The sequence below is a fragment of the Lissotriton helveticus genome, chromosome 2_1 (assembly GCF_964261635.1).
Source record: "Lissotriton helveticus chromosome 2_1, aLisHel1.1, whole genome shotgun sequence".
In the NCBI taxonomy this organism is placed as follows: Eukaryota; Metazoa; Chordata; class Amphibia; order Caudata; family Salamandridae; genus Lissotriton; species Lissotriton helveticus.
The window spans coordinates 704100666-704124535 of NC_136059.1; the positions used below are offsets into that span (position 1 = coordinate 704100666).

The 23870-nt window shown below is 44.1% G+C and overlaps 1 protein-coding gene across 15 annotated transcripts in view; it reads left to right on the top strand.

Moving 5' to 3' along the window:
* The window catches only part of CAST (calpastatin), a 685784-nt gene that overhangs the window by 175093 nt on the left and 486821 nt on the right, over positions 1 to 23870 (top strand). For all 15 annotated transcript variants that reach the window (XM_078675414.1, XM_078675406.1, XM_078675407.1 and 12 more), the window contains exon 3: positions 13780 to 13896. In XM_078675414.1, the coding sequence (XP_078531540.1) occupies positions 13780 to 13896 (117 nt within the window). The remainder of the gene's footprint in view (positions 1 to 13779; positions 13897 to 23870) is intronic.

The window sequence follows — 23870 nt, forward strand, 5'->3', positions numbered from 1 at the left end:
AACGGTGTTTCATCCATCGAGGCTCGCCCGCTGAGTGAAGTGGGATAATAATATTACTTAATTGTGAATGGCTGAGAGAGTGTTCATTTCCTGGTGGGCGGTACACCAGTGTCTGTGAATCTCACTCAGTGTCTATGACTCTGTCCCCAAATTAACACAATCAAACAAGTTGGAATCTGGCACAGGGGAGAAACGCACACAGTACTCAGGTGCCTGGCCTGTCGTCGTCTCTACTGAGGGGCAAAACCAGCTTCTAGCTTTCCTTTTCAAAAACAAACATGAACCGAATGAGCAACGGGCCAGTCTTTTATATAGCGCGGACTTTACCTGGGCTCCGACGTGCTGGTATCCGGGACGCTGTCTCCCCACTGCACTTAGCAATGCCTCTGCGGCCGCCGACGCTTGTTTTTTTTTGCGATACATCATAATAGCAACACAGACAAGAAAAGCTCTACTCTAAAGATTAACTGGTGGAAGGGTGTAGAGACAAAGACATAAAAGAAGGACTAGACAAAGGTAAACATGACGCAGTTAAAAATGACAACGGACCAGAGAGGGAGCATGTCTGCAAGGAGTTCTGCCTCCTGATTGGCTGTTTAAATAGAAACCTGTGGTGAGGAGCCGACGCGGGAATCGAAACTAGTGGTGCGCGCGCACACCAGAGGAGCGGGGCAAGGGAGCGCGAAGACGCCGAGACGAGGTAGGGGATGTGTGTGTAAGTGCCGGGGTTCTCTGCTATGTGTGTGCATGCGGGCGTGTGTGTATGCGGGAGGGGAGGGGGTTCTGTATGTATGTATGTGTGTGTGTATGGGGGGGGCTGTATGTGTGTTGTGAAGAGCCTGCCGGAATCGGAGCGCGTGACCTGATCCTGGCAGGCTGCTGCTGCGTGCTTGCTGCTGCGTGCGCGTGACAGTCTGTTGTCCTCTCCGGCTCCCCTTGAGTCCTTGAAAGCCGGAATGATGACAATAGTCTCGCTCTGCGACTGCAGGCCTTTGGCCTGCAATCGCAGGGCGAGACCTAAAAAGGAAGTAAAAATAATCCTAATCAACAAGTTCTTGCCTTAAATGGTTATGGCTCGTCTGTTTTACTCAACGCTCCCTGATTATTTACTGTATTGAACTAACACCTGTGAAGCCCAGAGTCGTCTGCTATACTCATATAAGTAATGTTTGTTCTCCTCCCAGTACGCTATTGTACTAGCTAAATGTGATGTTCTTTGATACCCCCTCTCTCATTGTTCTTGCTTGCATACTTAAATGACTCTGGATTTACCCTTTATTATTTCCTGCCCTTCCAAAGTGTGAAACAATCTGATACCCATCTGGGCCATGTTCGCACTATACAAAACTTTATCAATAAATAAAGAAATAAATAAAATAAATACATATTTTGGGATTCTGAAGTCATATGAATGGAATAGTAAAGCGGAGAAAATTAATAAAATAACAATGATATCTAGGAGAGCGGCCTAAAACAAAATCCGTCAAGCTGGGTGTTTCACTGGAGATAGGTGGCATGGTTGCAGGCCTAGTTAGATGTGATGGAGAGTAGGGAGTGCGGAGTAGAGTAGGTGGAAAAGGGGGGCCTTCTCTTTAGCAGTGGCCATGAGTAACACTAGACAAGTGAAAATGAATAAGTTGTAACCATCATAAGGGGAGAAAATGGACATTATTATTGTGGTATTCTACCACTTTTCGATTTTTTTATTATCGACCTGCAATAGTATCACTTTCAGAATATCAACCTATCATGAAGGTAAGTATATATAGATAAGATTTACTATTCTTAACTCCACACCTACATAGCGAGAAGATATATACTATTATTGTAGATATGAAGCTAAGGGGCACATGCATCATTCATACATTTTGCATTTCTTAATTTGCAAAAATTACCGAATCGCAAATTAAGAATTGCAAAATGCTATGCATCATTATTTTCGGTATTTATTTGTGAATCGGTAAAAATCGCAATTTTTACCGAATTGCAAATAAATACCGAATCCCTAACTGCTTTTTCGCAAATCCCATTGATTCCTATGGGCCGAAAGGCCCATAGGAGTCAATGGGAAGGCATTTACGAATTCGCAATTTGTTGATGCATTACAAGGGTGCAGGGGGGGTCCAAAGGACCCCCCCTGCACCCCTGAAATGTATTTGAAAGTGCATGTTTCAACACACACATGTCCTAAGGACATGTGTGTCTGTAACATGACAGTGTAAAAAATGCATTATTTTGCATTTTGAAAGATTTTCGCAAATTAACACGAGGGTCAACCTCGTGTTAATTTGCACTTCCAATTTCAACATTCGCATTTTTTTTTAAATTGATGCATTGCATTTAAGGAATCGCACAAATGAGATTCCTTAAATGCATTCGCATTTTTAAGAAATGCAAAAAATGCGAATTCTGAAAAAGTGTTTGATGCATCCCAAAAAACGTATTTAGGAAGCGCAAACGGCCGAATTTACCGATTCGCACCGTTTGCACTTCCTAAATAGGTTGATGCATGTGCCCCTATGAATAGTAAATCTATACTTACCTATTGTTACCTTCCCTTCACTGTGGTAATATATATTCTGGATACATTATTATTGCATGTCCATAACAGAAACGCAGTGTATTGACTTCCATCTGGGTATAGGTAAGCGCATATGCAGTCCTTCCGAACAAAGGTGGCGTTTCATCTAAAGCCGATGTTTTGGTCAATTGCTCATGTGGGATGTGCATCCTTAGGTGAGTGAGATGTCAAAGAGAAACCTGTAGCTGGTCTGTAGTTCCTCTATACAACGAGGCCACTTGGTAACAGTGTTTGGATAGAAAGACCCCTCAGGCTATTCTTAGTAATAACAGATGTCAATCCAGGACACTAATTTTTTAATGTGTTTCTGTTCATTCACACTAAAACCCATTGCACTCCCTGCATTACAGTGTTAGGCCTGCCTCTCCTCCGCCCATCTAATTCTGAGGGTATGGATGGTAATGTATACTTTCACGAACAGCTGGTTACCTACACTCGCGTTTACTTGGCATTGGAATAGGTCTTAACATAGAAAATGAGATAATGGCAGCTGTCAGCAGCAAGAGTTTGAATTTGTTCTAATTAGAAGGCCTGGGTTATTTGGCAGTGTTTAAACTAACAAGCAAACATGGACTGACGTATCTGTGGAGCTATAGCAAATAAGTTTGTCCAGGAGGTACCAGGAGTCCTAACATTGACTGGACGTATAATGAAACCGGGGCCATTAACAATGAAGGACGAGATTAAGGCACAAGCCCATGGGTAAATACAGGGCCGACTTTAGCGCTGGTGGCACCCAGTGCGACAATGTTTGTTGGCGCCCCCCAATGACCACCTCGCCATGGATTCCCTCACTACCACGCTTTAACAGTGCCCCTCAAATCTCCATAACCACTCTCTCTCATATGCATTTAATTCGTTTTATAGCGCCACTCATACCAGTGTAGGGTGTCAGAGCACTTCATACATGCTACACGGAGACAATCAATCATGCGTGTGTTAATCAGTGTATAGGAAATATTACACAAGACAGAGGTCTATAAGGTGTGGGGGTCACATGTCATCCTTACGGGTAGGTAGTATAGTTTAATAGCTCACTGTTCTATGGTAGGACTTTAACTTATATTCTTCAAGTACTAAAAGGATCTCTCAGACAAAAGGAGTAACCCACTGACCTATTTACATTATATGCACTTTATGTTCTGAAGGCGACATGTTCTTTGCAGCAGCCCTATTAAGCCATTGCGCTACCTTATCATGAGTCAGAAAATCCCACTAGACAAACCTCCAATCTCTCTCTAGGAAGAACAGTAATCACTGGTGTTATCTTGACATTTTTATTGTTGCCTGTAAATTGTTGGAGGCCAGGAACGCTGTAGCAGGTGCTTTTAAAACCATAATATAATTGCAAACAGGACTCCCCACCCCAAGTCAGCGACCAGTGCGGTTACACCACTCTAGAGCGGTCCTGGGTAAATAAGCAGATAGCACAGATTTAAAGAAGAAGGTGAATTGTATTCAATCACCCCTCACCTCCTTCACCCCGTCTCTCTGCCTCCTCACCCACTGTGCATCTCGGACAGCATTACTGTAATTTTCAACAGTCGCCAGTGGCAGCTGGCCACACTTGTCTTGTCACCCTTTATATCCGTTTCTTGGCAGCCCAGATTTTTAGATCTCGCCCACGAGCAGTTTTATCTGGTTGTTGTAGAAGACTTATTGTGAATAAACAATGCATAGAGAGGCCTTCGTGTGAGCCCCTAGGTCATGATCGGCTGGGTTCCTTGTCTATCTAAGTGTATTGCTCTATATTTAATGGCTTTCCTCCCAATTCTTGATTTGGCCTATTGCTAGAGCATTGCTTCTTTACCATGCGCTTTTTAGGATAAGTGGCATCCTTCTACTCCTGACATGATGGACCTCCTTTTTAATTTTTTCTTTTAGCACTCCAAGGGATGCTCTCTCTCCCAACTCCTCATTTCCCTTGACATCACCACTCTTTGTTTTGATGTGTAACACCTCTCTGCTCCCCAGCCCTTTGAATCCAAATAAATTAATTTGCGATGGGGAGGGTCCTGCAGCTGCACTCTGCTACTGGGACTTTCATTTCCATTTCTTTGTGCGGCATTAATATTATATTTTAGTTTTTTCATTTATCATTCTAAAATGATAGTAGGGCTGCTTGGAACCATAAAGTTTTTAAAAATAGCGAAATAGCCGGTGCAATCACAATGCATGTGCACGCATGCGCAAACATATGTATATGTCTTGGAATGCTTTTACTTTATTAGAAAAGGAAATTCCAAGATGGCCTCCAATGTGTGCAGATGCATATTGATGCATCGGCAACCACCTTGGATTGTTTTTATGTGCCAGTGATCATGTCTTAATATTGTGCTAATGGGATGTATTTCGTTATATAAATCACATTTTCTAGTACTACATTTTCTCAAGAAAGAGGAGTGCAATCAAAAGGACATTAATAGAACTATCAGGTGACATTTTTGCCGTCTGATTCCCCGTTTTCCTCAGCTAGACCATTGACCATCTCACGATACATAAATACTCTGATCGACAACCTCGCCAACCTCGGACTCAGACAACTTGTCACTACACCAACCCACTCCGCCGGCCACACGCTCGACCCCATCTTCTCTGAAAGCCCCCACATCTCCTTCAACCACACCACTGAACTCCACTGGACCGACCACCGCTGCATCCACTTCACCTTCAGGAAGCCCACCACGTACCACCACACCCACCAGATGCCTCACCGCTGCTGGAGTAAAGTCACCGAAAACCAGTTAACCGCCGCCCTCGCCCAGAACCCACCCGCCGACCCCGACATTGCCGCTCGACTCTTCAGACAGTTGATTGACGACTGCGCCAACAGCCACGCCCGCTCAAAAAACCCTCCAACAGCCGCACAACCAAGAAAGCCAGCTGGTTCACCGAAGAACTCCAGGCCTCCAAACGAACATGCCGGAAACTGGAGAAGAACTGGCTTCGCGAATGAACACAGGACAGCTACACAGCCCACAAGAACGCCACCCGCAGACACCATCACCTCATCAGATCCGCAAAAAGATCCTCATTTAAAGACCGCCTAGACAACAACGCACATGACAGCAAAGAGCTCTTCAACATCGTGAAGGAACTCTCCAACCCTAGCTCCAACACCAACGACATCCCACCCTCGCAAGACCTATGCGACTCTCTGGCCACCTTCTTCCACCGCAAGATCGCCGACATCCACAACAGCTTCAATGCCACAACCGCCCAGACAACCACCGAGTCTTCCCGCCCTCCGACCTCCACCCACTCCAACTGCCTGCTCTCGTGGACCAACATCAACGACGACGACACCCGCAAGATCATGAACACCATCCACTTCAGGTCGCCATCAGACCCATGCCCACACCACATCTTCAACAAAGTCAACACAGCCATCGCACCCCATCTCCGGAAAGTCACCAACATCTCCTTCGAGACAGCGACATTCCCGGACAGCTGGAAGCACGCCGAGATTAACGCCTTGCTCAAGAAGCCCAAGGCGGACCCCCAGGACCTCAAGAACTTCCGACCCATTTCCCTGCTCCCGTTCCCGGTGAAGGTCATCAGGAAAATCGTCAACCAAAAACTGACCCGCTACCTCGAGGAGGACAAAATCCTGGACCCGTCCCAGTCCAGGTTCCGCAGCAACCACAGCACTGAGACCGCCTCATCGCCGGCACCGATGACATCAAGACCCTGCTAGACAATGGAGAAACAGGACCTCCTCCTGGACCTGTCAGCAGCCTTCGACACAGCCTGCCAACACACACTGCGAACACGCCTCCACAACGCCGGGATTCAAGAGAAGGCCCTGGACTGGACCACATCCTTCCTCTCCGGCAGAACACAGAGCGTCCGCCTCCCCCCGCTTCTGCTCCGAAGCCACCGAGATCATCCACGGCGTACCCCAGGGCTTATCCCTCAGCCCAACGCTGTTCAACATCTACATGGCTCCTCTCGCCCACGTCACCCGACAGCAGAACCTCAACATCATCTCCTATGCCGATGACACCCAGCTGATCCTCTCCCTCACCAAAGACCCCTGGACCGGCAAAACCAATCTCCACGAAGGAATGAAGGCCGTCGCCGAATGGATGAGGAACAGCCGACTGAAGCTGAACTCGGACAAGACGGAGGTTTTAATCCTGGATCCACCCCCTCAGCCTGGAAAGACACCTGGCGGCCAACCACACTGGGAACAGCCCCGACACCACCGACCACGCCCGCAACCTAGGATTTATCCTCGACTCCATTCTCGCCATGACTAAGCAGGTCAACGCCGTCTCCTCCTCCTGCTTCAAAACCCTCCCCCTGCTCCGCAGGATCTACAAGTGGATCACCACCGAAACAAGAAGAACGGTCACCCAGGCCCTCGTCAGCAGCAGGATGGACTACGGAAATGCACTCTATGCAGGAGTTCCTGCCAAACTCCTGAGACGGCTGCAACGCATCCAGAACGCCTCTGCTCGACTGATTCTCAACATCCCCTGCTGCAGCCACATCACTCCCCACCTGAGAGACCTACACTGGCTACTCGACAACAAGAGGATAACCTTCAAGCTCCTCACCCACGTACACAAAGCCCTCCACAACGCCGTACCTCAACAGACGTCTCAGCTTCTACACCCCACCCGCTAGCTCCGCACCGCCGGCCTCGCCGCAGTCCCCCGCTTCCAACGAGCAACCTCCGGTGGCATATCTTTCTCCTTCCTCGCCGCCAAGACCGCCAAGACCTGGAACACCGTCCCCATACACCTACGGCAGACCCAAGACCTGCTCACCTTCAGAAGACTCCTCAAGACCTGGCTCTTCGAGCAGTAGCAGCACCCCATCCCTCAGCGCCTTGATACCCCCACGGGTAAGTAGCGCGCTTTATAAATACACTGATTGATTGATTGAACTATAATAATATCTAACATGCTTGGGGAATGCAAGATTAAGTACAATGTGAAAGGAAAGAGGTACTAAATCATTGGCATGCATTACCTTAATGTTTTAGCAGTCATTGGTCATAAGTCAATCCATGTTTTTTGGCATTAATGTTAAGGGCATAGAGATGGGGCTAGTTTTAATACCATACAGCATGTACCTGCCTTTACTAGAAGCACATATTTCTCCCTTTGACTCTGATTTTTGGATAAACTGCTCAAGGGAACAAAAATCCTTTATCGTCTTATGGATCAATTTTGCTGGGGAACAAATACAGTAGCTCCAGTTATAAAGTGGTCAGCAGCCTGCATCCAGAGCCTGCGGTGTCACAGTGGAAGAGGTTAGCATGACAAGGGGTCTCAGCACAATAAACATAACAAAAGATTAGCATTATAACACTTACCATTATCGATAATAAGGAGCCAAATGACACATGCTTCCATTCAGTCCTACCATGAGACGAATGGGAAAGGGTGGAATCCATGCTTGTGAATGATGGGCGTCTGGCCTCACGCAGAGATGCAGACTCTGACACCTGAAACCGTGATGTATTACCGGCCTACAGTGGATACCGTTATAAACTACAATGACAATAAAGGGCTTTAGAAAGGTAAGTCCTGCATCTTGCTTCACATTGCAGAAAGTTGATTTACTGCCTGACATCCATCTCCTGCTCCAGAGTGAGGCAGCTTAGGCAACCTGGGACAGACAGACCAGAATTAAATAAATCGATTTGTTAAGAGATATGATTCCATCTCTTAATAAATCGATCTGTTTAATGTTTTTTTAGGTAAACGTATGAATTTCAGAGGAGCTCTGCCCAAGAGCCCTAATTGAGAAACCACCACTGATAAAGAGACTGGATACAATATTTATTAAAGACTTCAACAATGATTTGTACAGGTATCATATACACGAAAATATAGTAAGAGAACAAAATAATATCAAAGATTTTTAGACATGCCAGACTCCTTGGAACTGACAAACTCCAAGAAGTCTGTCAGGTTGAACGATCTTTGATATAATTGTGTTCACTTACTATATTGTCGTTTATATGATACCTGTGTGAAACAGTGTTGTCTTTTTAATTACAAAGACAAAAAGACACTCCCTTCAACAGCTGACCAAAAGTTCAGCACATCACCCCAGTTTTCATGAGCATTAAGAGTCCTGTGCAAACACTTCCAGAGCTTGCCGCTGTAAAGCTCCACTGGTAACCAGATAAACAGTCTCTGTAGAAAGTGGAAGGTGCACCAAGGATATAGTCGATTTCATCTAAATATATTCAAAGTATCACTTTATTATAGTTGGTAGTAAAAGATGGACATCAGCCAACGCGTTTCGTTCCACGGAGGGAACTTCATCAGGACTCAAATGTTAGCAAAGAGAACACTAATTCCGCCCTAAAGATATACAGTGTCTCAATTAGGAGTCAATCCAGTACATGCAAAATCCTTAAGTGTAAGGCACGAAGAAAAAAAATATATATAGTCTACACGTCAAAAACCCTGCAATAAGGGTAAGCAAGTTGCTGTCCAATTCTTGATTAGATGCTTCCGGTCTTCTCCCGCACGAAGATTCTTTAATTGCATACCCAGGTTCTCATGGATTTAATGGCTGTCATGGAGCTTGACTATTGGATACAATACTGAAGCACACACCATTAGAGCATACATGTCACTAGAACACAAACCATCAAAGCATAGGAGTCACTAATACAGAAAACAATACTTAATATAGAGCACTAACACATGCAAACGGACTGGTCGTAAATATTAGCAACACACAGACCAGCAGATCATTCACATCACCAACCACAAACCATCATTTCATACTTGTGACTAACAAACTAACCATCAGGCGCTGCATACCATTTACTAATAAAAGGCGGATCATTAATGGTACAACCGCAAAAATTATCAGGTCATACACAATACTAACACACATACCATCATATCATACACATCAGTGACAGACAAATCATCCACTTATAAACATCAATAATACACAGATCAACAGACCATGCATACCAATTTCCCACAAACATGAGATAGCTTTTACCACTAAAATAAACAATCAGATATCTCACTGACTCTAAAACCAGAGGATCACTGGTATGTGCATCTTACAAACCATCTTATCATTTACATTGATGAGACATGATCGTCATCAGTCTGGGACGTAAAATAGACCTGGGCACCAACATTAAAATGCCCCCCACCAGTAAATCAGTTAGTGTAAAAAAGAGACCCATGTTTGAAAGTTGGGGCATTTTTGAACTTGTGCATGGATTGAGCTTGAAAGGTTTATTTTAATACCAGGGAAATCATCAGTAAAAACCGGCCCAGCAGGCCTTAAAGCAGGCCAGGCCAGTGTGACCTTGGACATGATCCATCTGATACAATGGCATTGTAGGTAAGAGGGCGGCAAGTGTGGCAGAACATCTACATGACTTTGGAAGATCTCAGCAGGATAATGGGGGGTAATGTTTTTTTTTGTTTTCTATTGCAGTTGTGTGTTTAAAGATTGACAGAAGATAAATGTAGTTCATTAAGGTAGACCAAGCTTTTGTTAAAGGCTGCTTCGTATTCCTCTTTCATTTACAGTTTTATTTGAGCCACTATTGGCATAGTCAATTGAGGTAACTGGCCATGTTAAAAGTATAGAAAACATTGTCTGCCATGCTTTAAGAAGGGTTGTGAGTTGCATGATATGACATGCATTGAGTCATCATTTTGTGCCATGCAACTCTGTGGCAATTTTAAAAGTATAGAAAACAACGTGTGTGTGACGTCTTTTGACCATGCAACACGAAAACACAATGTGGCTGCCTTTTTTTAAAGTATGGAAAACATGGTTATCGTGACAACACATGTTGCATCACACACTGCGGAAGCCGTCTTCAATCAAACAATAATGTTTCCTTTAATTTTTACATGGCCGGTTGTCATTATTAGTTTTGCCATGCCGGCATTTCTGAAAAGCATCTGACATTGGCAAATCCAGTAGCGGCTACCACCATGGACTGGGAGAATGGTGGGGAGAGGAATGACATATGGCCATAACATCAGCAGTAGAAAGATAAACCTTATCCACTCAAAATATGCTAGACCTCAAGGATCAATACAAAAACTGAATACAGAGGTTAGCCATCCAATAAAGAGGAGCTAACTGAGATTGACAAAAAAGCCATCTAATCACTAGCAAAGGTTGATACAAAGTCCTCTTTCCGTAGTATTGTGTAGAATGCTGTTGTTTGACGGACAGCTGAAACTGTAGCAAGATCAAAACAATAAGGTAATCCACAAAACATCTCGGGAAATCTGTGCTTTTTACACCACTAGAATGTTAGTGTTAACTTTGCACGTCTAAATGTGGAAAAAATGCAGAAACACAGTTTCTGCTCTTATTCACCGATTACTAGTAAATTCAACGTAATAGTTCAACTTCCAGTTGTGGGAACGTAGATATTCAATTGTAGTTCCAATGTGACTTTTCCAACAGGCATTTGCAATGCAATAGCTCTTGCAATTGCGAGATTTTGAGCTATTGGCATTGTACATGACAATGCCTTTTATTTATGTATTTAAAAAAACTACAATAATAAAGGCATTGTCATTTACAATACCAATAGTTCAAAGTTTCTAAAATGGGAGACCTATTGCATTGCAAATGCTTGTTGTTTACAAGTGCCCCATACTCCGCTTTTACGTTAATAGAGGCCATGCCCCTTTTTTTACACGAGCCATGTCTAAAGAAAGGTCCGCTGCAGCTATTAAAGTGAAAGTGCGGTATGGGGCACTTTTAGCAAAAAAAAACATTTGTTTGTCAAGTTGACTAACAAATGCTTTTTTTTGTAAAAGCGAGAGTGAAAGTGTGCATGGCACTCTGAATGAGCTGAATGTTGCAGGAAAGCATGTAGGGCCTGCAGTAGGAGAAACACATTAAAGAAAATAGTGCTTGTAGACTAAATAGATGTACCGTGCAACAACCGAAGTAAAAGGGCCAGTCCTCATGGGAGATTACAAATGAAGACAAGTCGGTACTAAGGAGAGACTGAGAAGCCTAATAAGGAATTAGAAGCCAGCATTTACGAAGGACAATGACACAAGCCAATGACAAATATGGGCGGAGAGTGGGCAGGGCTTAAAGGCCATACTTCAATATAGCATGCCTCGCAGAGCAGCGCATGCACCGTCCAGGCTCGAGCTAAAAAGAGGAGGTGGCTTCATCATCTTTTTTCTGTTGCACATAAAATCTACCTCACAACCTAACCCCAGAGTTTTGCAATTTAAGCACAAAAGCATACATTGTGCTGTTGTGGGCTGACAGAGAGGAGAGGGGTATGGCAACCCAAGTTCATAGGCATATGACACCTCTTTACTTTGGTCATTTTGGTTACCATGGGGTCAATGAAATTCATACAGTTTGATCATGTCCTAATATATACACTCGAATCTCATGCTCACCCAATAGTAACTGTTGAAAATATATCAACTATTAGCCACGTCACATACCCAGTTGTCCAAAGCATCCCCTCTCTCTTTTCATCCATGCAGTGGTTTTCATGAACACTACTTCCGGTGGAAGAGAAAGAAGGTACCAGCTTCCAAGAAGCCTTGGCGACCTAGTCCATGTCTTCCATTGAGAGTCAGACTTCACGTGAGATAGCCAATCAGTACACTTCTGTGCTGTGTTCTGCTTTTGACAGCATAACACCTACATCTTAGCTTTCTACTGGAAAGCTGTTAAGTGCCAGCCAGCATTTTCACCAAAACTTTTTTCAGACAATACTAGTGGGCAGAATAGACAAATGCTGAAGAAAAATGAGGTGGGTAATGGACGGTTGTCCCTTTGCTGAGGTCAGTGAAGTGTACAGCAGAACTCTGGGCAGTGCATAAAAATAGCATTTTAAGCAGAATGACCAGGTACCCTGCAAACCCTTCTGTTTTAGTTTACGATATGTAAGGTGTTTGGTTGCAGCTGCATCTTATTTGAGGTCGGTCACTCTGCAGAGTGTAAATCAGAATTGTAATGCTTATTTGTTCATCCAACCGTTCATTTCAAGCCAGTGATTCTGGTTTAAGAGTTGTTGCTCTGCAGCCTTTAAGCAAGGTTGGTCAATCAGATGTCAAGACACTGCTGATGAAATAAACTGGACACCCTGAGACTCACATCCATTCAGGCCATGGCTCTTTGTTCTTATCGATCTGATTATCAATAGGTTTGTTATGGTGCTTTCCCGTCACTAATTCTGCACTTCTTTACAGCATGTCACCTTCCTCTGGGAATGTAGTCCACAGGCAGGTGTGTTCTTTGGCATGAACCAATCTGGACTCACCACCTCTTTAGGAATCACATCTCCAGTCACTTGCAGTGTAAATAACATATTCACCATGGATAACTAGAGCTGGTTGAACTGGTTATGTTGGGTTTGTTGACAGCCGGCACTGTCTAACAGGAGGCAATGGAACAATAGCCAATAAGTCCTGTAGTTCTACAAAGAACAATTCTATAGGTACAGCTTACTTTCACATCATAGGATGCAGCTCATAACCACACGTACCCAGAAGACACCCCTCTTATCTGCCATACATACAAGACGCACATTTTACATGCGTCTAAGGTGCACAAAAGTGTTGTGTGAATTTAACTGTGGGTCCAACATGTAGAGCTCAGCAAATGTCAAATAACTGTTTCTGTGCCTCTCAAAGTTTTGTCTGAGGCATCCTCATGTCTTGGCTACCGTTACCCTCTACCCAGAACCTTCAGTTAAAAAGGTAAAAATATGCTAGCCACTGCTTTTTTAATGTCACAATAGGTTCATGTATTGAAACATAATCTCAAACCATCTCAGGCTTCCAGTACGCTTTTTACATCAAGCACAAGTTGGTGATAATGTTTTTTAAACCACTGCATATCTTGCCGCTTGGTGGTTTTCAGAACTAGGTTTCTGAAAAAACTCAGGCAAGTATATATTGAGCTCATTATAGTAAGTAAGACTCCCTCACCCATGAAGCTTGACTGCACACACATTTTTAAGGTTGGCACCAGTATTTGAAACTCACCCTCCTCCACTTAAATACTGAATACCTAGGTAGTTGAATGCTGTGGTACTAGACTTGTTTTTTTATATTATTCGCCTTTTCCGTGAATGTACTGACCTTATGTTTCATTGTTAATAATATTGTTTAAATGCCTTTGTAACATGTATGTGTGCCCCATGATAAAGTCAAGAAAACATAGACTGACCATGATCATGTATCTCTTTGTAGAAAAAACCTACAAGTCCTACAAGTCCCAAAAGTCCCACAAGCCCTGCGAGCCCTACAAGCCCTGGCACCAGTCAACCACCAGGAGCACAGGCAAGTGGAGCAGGTGCTGCAGCAAAGGTAAGCATCCTTTTAGAAAGCATCTGAGTGTTACTATGGTATATAATAATGCTGATTTTTATACTTAGACAAACAACAATGGTTCTGTCGGAGAGAAAACGATTCAAATAAACATAGTACTTAATACATACATATAGTCATAGTATCCCATGGAGGATATATGCAAAAATTGTACACTGACCACAAATAAAGGAATAAACAAGTTTTTTGGTTATTCAATTTTTAAAAAGTTTTTTTCAATTTTTCAAACTTTTAGTTTCTGTAATGAATCAGATATGTTGTCCAATGTACATAAAAATAGATAGGCTGTGAATATACAAAGTGCGAAGGTCGTGACTGGTGACTAAGTGTTATACATGACAAGACATAAATACATGAAACAAAAAAATATTTTCAAAGTATCCAATGTGTAGCGCAATAGTCACAAGGAGGTTTAAATTGTCCCTTTTGTTCAGTTGTGCTTTGTGTGAACTGGTATATTACATAGAACATCGACGTTTCGACCCTGGGTGATGTGCTGATTTATGCGCATCTAGGGCGGGTCTTCATCAGGACTTGTTGGACAGCCTTATTGTTAGGTGTAAGAATTGTCTGGTCTTTAAAAGATGATTGTGCATGTCAGCCGACAAGCACCTGAAGACTCACTGGTTCTTAATGTTTCTGGAAGGTTATTCTGCACCAGCAGGTGCTTGTCGGCTGACATACACAATCATCTTTTAAAGACCAGACAAATCTTACACCTAACAATAAGGCTGTCCAACAACTCTCCAGTCCTGATGAAGACCCGCCCTAGATGTGCAAAAATCAACACATCACCCAGGGTCGAAACGTCGACGTTCTATGTCATATACCAGTTTGCACAAAGCACAACTGAACAAAAGGGACAATTTAAACCTCCTTGTGACTATTGTGCTACACATTGCATACTTTGAAAAAGTTTTTTTGTTTCATGTATTTATGTCTTGTCACGTATAACACTTAGTCACCAGTCACGACATTCGCACTTTGTATATTCACAGCCTATCTATTTTTATGTACATTGGACAACATATCTGATTTATTAAAGAAACTAAAAGTTTGAAAAATTGAAAGAAACTTTTGAAAAATTGAATAACCAAAAACGTGTTTATTCCTTTATTTGTGGTCAGTGTACAATTTTTGCATATATCCTCCATGGGATACTATGACTATATATATGTATTAAGTACTATGTTTATTTGAATCATTTCTCTCCGACAGAACCAATGTTGTTTGTTTAATTACCCTCCCAGGTTCTGAGGTTGACAGGGTTACCCCATTACACTTAATGGGATTTTTATACTTATGGTCAACAATGTATTGAACAGCAGCAGCACTATCCTGTGCTTTTCATAAATTGGTTGTTCGTCAATTATCTAAGACGCAAGTCTCATCTCACTGACTCATGACTGCTGAGAATTTACATCACACACCCAAACAATCCCACCATTTAAATCATTGCTTCATTAAAGAACAAGGTTTGCAAGTCTCAAAAGAGGTGACTTGTGAAAAACTGGAGATCCATTCAATTTATGTATCATGGAATAATTATTTTTTGCTAGTTTTTCTAAAATCATGACTATATCATGGAATTTAGAGGCACAGTGATTCAAGCCCTAGAGCCAACAATTGAACATCCATTCATTAATTGCTTCAGAATGTTATAAAGGAGTATTTGATAGACCACTTTATGGCCTCATTGACCCTCATTTTAAATTTAATATACAAACTTGGTAATGAAACCTTCTTTGATAGAGAAAGGTTCAATCATAGAACATTTCTAAGAAGATGTAACAGATAGGCATGTACGTTTCAAAATGCAAAAGATAACTTGACTTACAAGCTAATTAAATCTGAATCTCAAATATGTATGAAAGGAAACAGAAAAACATGCATGAAATCCTGAAGCATAAGCACATTTGGAAGTTTTGGTTAATATGAATAAATGTAGACATGCCTTAACTACGACCATTGGGCTGGGATCCTGACAGGGGTTTCTGCAGGTCCAATAGCCAAGGGGGCAAGCCAACGTATACATACAGGATTCTGAGATCTTAGAACTGATCTCCACAGGAGAAGGTGAGAGTTAATATTTTCCTGAAATCCAAGTAGGACAGCAGGCCCTGATAGTTTACTAAGGTGTATACGGGCTGTAACCCATATTGGTGTGCAGCCTAATTATCCATATTTTTACATGGTTTTTCAAGTTGGAAGGACCCTGAGGCACGGAGGAGGGCAAGCAAAACCCATACTTAAGAACGATTCATGTTCACACCCCATCTGTCACTGATTAATGTTTTTTTTTTTCCAACACCATAACAAAATCTTCACAAAAATCCTCTTGTTACTTTTGAGTATTGGGCCGATAAGTCACCAAATGATTGCAGTAAAACCAACAATATTTTAGCCATTGTGTTTCACAGTTGATAATTCTCGGTGTTGTGAAGGTCTTCAAGTGGCCCAGTGAGCATTTAAACTTTCTATTGCTGTTTTGCAGACTTTACAAAAAGAACTATTGATGGACAGAATGCAGACCAATGTCAAACATTCACCCCAGTACAGAGATCTGGGCCTAAATCCATAATTTTTTTGCTCACCATAACACTCCAGTTTGGACCCAGCCATTTCCAAATCAGTTTTGACCCTGCGCCCAATGGGAACAGTTCAGCCCGAACTGCCAGGCCAGGTCCTCCCTAGACTGGAAACAAGCATCCTAGGACTGGTTTCAGGGTTTCACCACTCTTCAGCCAAGATAGCGTGATTCCATTGGCATGGAGAGCACGGGACTCATGTCTGAGCATACCTGTCCCACTCGGGTGACAAATGCAAAAAGAACTATTGATGGACAGAATGCAGAACAATGTCATATATTCACCCCAGTACAGAGATCTGGGCCTTAATCCATTGTTTTTTTGCTCACCATGCCACTCCAGTTTAGACCCAGCCATATGCAAATCAGTCTTGACCCTGCGCCCAATGGGAACAGTCCAGCCCGAACTGCCAGGCCAGGTCCTCCCTGGACTGGAAACAAGCATCCTAGGACCGGTTTTGGGTTTTCACCCCTCTTCAGCCAGCATAGCTTGATTCCAGTGGCATGGAGAGCACAGGACTCACGTCTGAGCATACCCGTCCCACTCGGGGTGACAAATGAAAAAATAACTATTGATGGACAGAATGCAGAACAATGTCATACATTCACCCAAGTACAGAGATCTGGGCCTAAATCCATCGTTTTTTTGCTCACCCAGCCATTCCAGTTTGGACCCAGCCATGTGCAAATCATTCTTGACCCTGCTCCCAATGGGAACAGTCCAGCCTGGCAGTTTGGGTTGGACTGTTCCCATGAGGCACAGGGTCAGACTGATTTGCATATGGCCATTTCTGAACTGGGGAGGGGGGGGGGGGGGAGGGAGCTAAAGAATGATGATGGATTAAACCCAGATCAGTTGACTGGAGGTAAGTGTTTGATTTGCTCAAGCACTCCGTCCATCACCCCCTTTGGTATTGCTTTGTTCGCCTTAAGTGGGCAGGGTATGCCCAGAGGTGGGTCCCTTGCTCACTTTGCCTCTAGATTCAAGCTAGCCTGTCTGATGACGGCTAATTAGCCAGAAACTGGTCCCAGGATGCTTGTTTCCGGTCCAGGGAAGACATGGCTTGGCAGTTCAGGCTGGACTGTTCCCATGAGGCACAGGTTGAGATTGATTTGCATATGGCCATGTCTGAACTGGGGTGGTGGAGTGAGATAAAGAATGATGATGGATTAAACCCATATCAGTTGACTGGGGGTGAGTGTTTGATTTGCTCAAGCGCTCTGTCAATCATCCCCTTTGGTATCGTTTTGTAGACCTTACGGCAGATTTCAATTCTGTAAACAGACTCATTGGGGAGTAAGCTGAGGCGCTGGAAGATAACCTTGGACTTGTTATCAATTATTCAGCTGTTGCCCTCTCAGAATTGGGTACATGTTCAAATAGAATTATCTGGGAAATTATCTTCAAAGATCCCCATCAGGAATTACCTGGCATTGACCTTTTCATGCAGATATTTAGTAGATTTGTCTGTTGTGCTGAACTGCTGTAATTCATTTTGTCCTAAGATGGGTTAAACATGCATAGGAAAATAGTATATGCAGATGGCTGTGCGCTGCTGGACATAACCCCTATTGGTTTGCAGCATATGTCCTTGGCTCTGCAAGATTACACTGTAGCCAATGATCTCACTGTGATCAAGGATAACACCAAGATACTGGTCTCTTACAAGTGGATGACTAGAGTAGATCAGGAATGTAAAACAGCAGATTGTAGAATCTTAAATAGAAGTTATATTTATTAGATCTTTCTCTTACGACACCAATGTAAACAATGTGGGCATAAAAGCAATCGGCAACTAATCGGGCTTACATAATTTTTTTAGGCTCTATTGCTTCCAATCATTGACACTCTATTGATAAGAGCGATAAGATCCATGCTGAATTTCTAGATGTATATGGATGCCCTATTTTAGTACTAAACAGAATTATCAACCTCCAGGGATCAGAAGGGGAAGTGTTTAACCAGAACTCTCAGAAGATATGATGATATAAGTAAAAAGAAAGTAATCCACTGTTACTGTCTGGGAAGAAAAAGTAGAGCTATTATCTATTTGCTGGGAATGTGTGGGTCGTCTCGAGTCTGTCTGCTCTACTTTTAAAGCCACCGAGGAGTGGAACAGCACAAACAGACTGGCAAAATCTATCTTCACTCTCTTGCAAAGTGTTCTAATTTTCTAATTTCCAGGGAATGTACAGTGACAATAAGGTAAGTAAAGTTATACTCTGAATTTAATTTCCCATTTAATTAATGAAACAAACACAGCATAAATTGTGGGTAAGAAATCTATAACCCGGGGCGTGGCTTGGACGGCAGAGCTAATGGCTGCCTGATCCTGCCGATGCGCCGTAACGGAGCTAGCGAGGATGGAAAACTCTGTGAAAAGCCAAGACCGACATCCTAAAAAAGACAGTAGCGGACTCCGAAACACTAGCACCACCGAATGCAATCACCCCGTTACAGATTAGGAGGCACAGATGAGGGGGAAAAGACTCCTAGAAAGCGAGCCACCTCCGAGACTACTGGAAGCAAGATGGCGGCCACCTAACAAACAAAGAAACAAAAGAACCCTGAGCCCACATGAAAGATGAGACAAACTGTGTAAAGATCAGTGGGTAAACAACGAGACCTGTGCACCAGAGGAGACAGCAAGCGGAGAAGGACACAAAACGCGGGCCACGGCGCTGGAGGTGAGCGCAGGGTGGGGCAGCCAGAAAACGAAAGTAGAGGAAAGGTAGAAGGGGGGAGTGGCATACACCCGGAACCCACAGCTAGCAACTGAGAGCCCCCTCCTCGTACCGGGACACACCAGAGGGAACCCGCCCCAGCGCACGCCTCCACGCGTACCGAGACAGGTGGAAAAACAAAACAGAAACAGAAACAATGGGAGCGCAGTGGGATACATACGGGGGTGGCACTAAGGAAGAGCTCCCGATTGCCCATAACCTAACCGCTGACACCCCACAAGTTATCATCGCCAAAAGACAACGGTCCCTACCTCTCTACCACCCTCCGTGCAGTCTGCAGAGCGCTCGAGAGTGGAAGCAGACGAAACACAATGAGGGACAAGGGCACAAAATGGAGCCAAAGGAGCTGTAGTTAATGTGGAGGGAGAGACTGAGTACCCACGCTCGACAAGATTGGGCAGCACCCGGCGACGAGTGGAACAGAATAAACAAAGGCGTAGCAGAAAGAGCGTCACTAGGCACGAAGTGGCGCCCTAGGAACTGAAACTAAGGCAGAGGGGGAGAAAGGGCAACTACCCTCAACACCAACAGTCAGTACCCAGCCCCGCAGACCATAGGGCTGCACCACAAAAAAGGTGTGCACACACAGCCCCACTCGAGGACAGCCTGTAACACCACAAACTATACGGCGAACAACCTGAGCTCCGGTATCGAGAGCCATCTCCTGCAGAAAAGCAGAAGGCTACCACACACAAACACGCAGGGGGGTGGAACAACCTGAACAGCTCTAGGGTAAAATTAGTTATGAGCGAGAAGAACCTATAGGGCAAAAACAAGCAAAGGGAACAGAAGCAAAGGGGACTGAAAGCGAGCTCTAACAAGACAAGAGTAGCAGCAACACCACAGAAGGAGGGGAGAAAGAAGCCACTCTTGCCGGGAAACAAAATCGTCTCACCACCATTAAAGGACATTTTGAACATAATTAAATAGCTAAATGGACCCGGAGAGAGGGGCATCAACTGGAGACATGGGAAGGCTCATTCTAAAAGACACTGCTAACGAAAAGGGATCCAGGCTCCAAGAAATAAGAGAAGATAAGATGCAATACAAACACGGTTCAAACAGGGCACAAGAGCAGCGGTCATACCCCCCAGGTGGGGAATCGAGCAAGACGGAAACAACGAACAGTGGGAGAAAGACTGAGACAAAAGTAGCTAGACAAACAAAGCACTGAGGCGAATACCAAGATAGCAGTAAAGAGGAGCCATCCAACCAAGAATGACAAGAAGCATGGCAGACAGAGAATTAAGGCTGCAGCAGCAACAATTGAAGAAGAGCAAAGGGGAGCCATTGATATCAGATTCACCGATCAAACAAAAACCAGATATAAATAGTACCTTAGAAACGAACCTCAAAAAACTAGCGGAGGTGCACGACCTGGCGAAAAGCACTATGCTCACCATTGAATCAATCCAGCTAGAGATTGCAGTGGTCAGAGCAGACCTGAACTCAGTAAACATCAGGCTGACAGTGGTGGAGCAACGGATAAGTGACTCAGAAGACTCTGGCCTAAACACGAGAAGGTAAGTGAAGACTCTAACAGAAGCGACGAGCTCCCTCCAGAAGCAAACCGCGGAGATGGAGGACAGAAACCGCAGAGGGAACATATGAATACTCTGGATCCCGGAAGGGGCAGAGGATACGTCGGGGTCTTGCTCCACATTCCTGGAGGACCTGATCCCCAAACTGACCAACCTAAAGTTCACCCGGCAATTCGAACTGGACACGGCATACAGAGTGCCTACGGCCAAGGCTCCGGCGTCCCAATACGCAAGACCTATCATATGCAAGCATTTGAGATCACAACATACAGAGGACATTTTTAACTTCGCACGTAGGAACTACCAGATCAACTGGAAAGATCACAAAATCAACTTAACACAAGACTAGTCCATACCCACAGTGGAAACCAGGAAAGGCTTCCTAGCCCTACATCAGCAACTCAAAAATAGAAACATCCAATTCTCGTTTGTAGCGCCTGCAAAATTCTAAATAATCGACAAGGGGAAAAGCCTCTTCTTCACAGACCCGCAAGAGCTGCACAGATACCTGGAGGGACCACCGACTGAGGCCATGGACACCGCTCTTCTTGGCACAGCTAAGAGAGGCCCCTCACAGGAGCCGAATACTGAGGGGGGAGCCGAATGAAACAACAGGATAGGGGCCACCAAAAGACTATTCATTGCCACTACCTCACATTTTAGGGGTCCGGCCCCCGAAAAAACAGCAATATCTACCTCACGCCACGGACGAAACTACGAAAAATCCAGCGGACCAGAACATAGAATCAGAGAGAAGGACCGAACAAGACAAAAGGAAAACTCAGGGACCTTAGCTTATCCTTTTACTGTGGTGCAACCCATATAAGCTACTTCATACACCAGACCTAAGCCTTAAAAGAAAAGGGAGTTTACAACTGAACTTTACGAGACATTCAAGCTCCGGCAGGCGGAATGGTAATCCTGCCGTCGCACCTTCTGTGTTCTAGTGAAATGGGGGGGAGGGACGGGTGGGAGAGAGGTGGGCCAAGGGGAGGGGGGAGGAGCTGCAGTACATCTCAGGTACTTATTCTCTTCATCTTCCATTCTTTTCTTCTTTCAATTCTCTTATACCAATGCATGTGTTGTTCTACTAGTCTCAAAGCCCATAACCAGGCTACATAATTACCCACGATACAGACCCTTGAGTGTTGGGCACATAAAACCACTGCACCACGGCAAAACAAATGGCCAATAACAAAACTCTCACCCTAGCGGCGGACCTTAAAATAACATCCCTCAATGTCAAGGGCCTGAACCATCCCATTAAACGAAGGAAGATAGTGGAATATCTAGCAAAGTCCAAAAGGGATATAGTGCCCCTTCAAGAAACTAAACTGGACGAGGAGGACGCCAAGCTACTCAAAGCCAACTGGATTGCGCAGGTAGCGAGCTCACCAGCAGACAAAAAGAGGAGGGGGGTTATGACCATAGTCTCCAAAGGTTCAAAGCTAACAATAGATTCACACACACACGACAAGGAGGGCAGACTACTTATAACAAATCTCTCAAGAGGAGAGGAATGGCTCCATATAGCGAACCTATATGGCCCCAACACAGTCGACCCTTCATTTTGGTCGGAGGTAGCTGACACACTAGCCAAAATCCCACAGGACGAGCTCCCCATTGTAGCTGGTGACTTTAACATCCCACTAGACCCTTTAATAGACAGACAGTCCTCCTGCCAATATCATCCATCCGACTCCCACGCGACATTACAGAACATATGCTCCAAATTCAATCTCAAAGACGCGTGGAGACTACAACACCCTGACACGAGGGGCTACACTTTCTACTCCAACCCACATAAATCACACTCAAGGATAGGCTATATCCTAATCTCAGGCAGCCACACACACTTGATCGAAGAATCAGCGATCGAACCAAGGTTAGTTTGAGACCACTCAGCCATCAATCTAAAACTAAGCGGCTGCCATAATGAAGCTATCCCCAGAAGATGGCGTTTTAGAAACGACACCATCTCGAATCCGAACAACAAAAAAGAAATAGAGGAAGCCATAGACGAATACAAAGCTAACAATGACAACTGGGAGGTTAGTACTAACACACTATGGGAGGCGCTAAAAGCAACGATCAGGGGCAAAATAATCAATATTAAAGCAAGAATACACAAGAAAATGAACCTCAGGATAACACAACTAGAGAAGGAGATAAAAAAGTTAGAGTTTGACCTCATAAACGCCAAACATGACAACAGAATAGTACACACCCTAACTTCACACAAATACGAGTACAATAAAATCATAAGCGAGAGAGCAGGATTGTGGTTCAACAGATGCAAAGCTTTCAACCTGTGCGAATCCAATAGAGCAGAGAAACTGTTAGCCTCATACCTGAAGCACAAACGCAACCTAGTAGTGATCTCAACAATCACTGACGCACATAACAAAACTCACACAAGACATATGGAAATCCTCAAGACGTTCAAAGACTTCTACTCAGAGTTATACAAAACGGATAAGACACTAGACAAGGAGGATGCTCAAGATACCTAGACAGACTGAGACTCCCCACCTAGACCAAGCAGGTAAGGCAAGACTAGTTCAAGAAATCACCCGCACGGAAATAGAAATGGCAGTGAAATCCCTGAAAAAGAACAAGGCCCCCGGCCCAGACGGATACACTACCGACTTCTGTAAAGCCTTCCTACTCCAACTAGCCTCATCTATGAAAAAGGTCTTTAACCAAACAGCATCCTCAGGTAGGGTGCCCCTATCCATGACCGAAGCAACAATAATAGTTATCCCGAAAGAAGGCAAAGACCACCAACTTCCAAAAAACTACAGACCCATATAGCTCATCAATGTAGACTACAATTTACGCCAGAATACTGGCGGCCAGACTGAACAAGTTCCTACCCAAACTATTAAGTAACACCCAAGCTGGCTTTATGAGAAACCGGATGGCTATCGACAACACATGGCTATTCTGCCACGTACTAGAACAATTCTCAACGAGACCGCTACCAGCAGTAGCCATAGCACTAGATGCAGAGAAGGCCTTCGATAAAGTCAATCAATCAATCAATCAATCAATCAATCAGCATTTGTATAGCGCGCTAC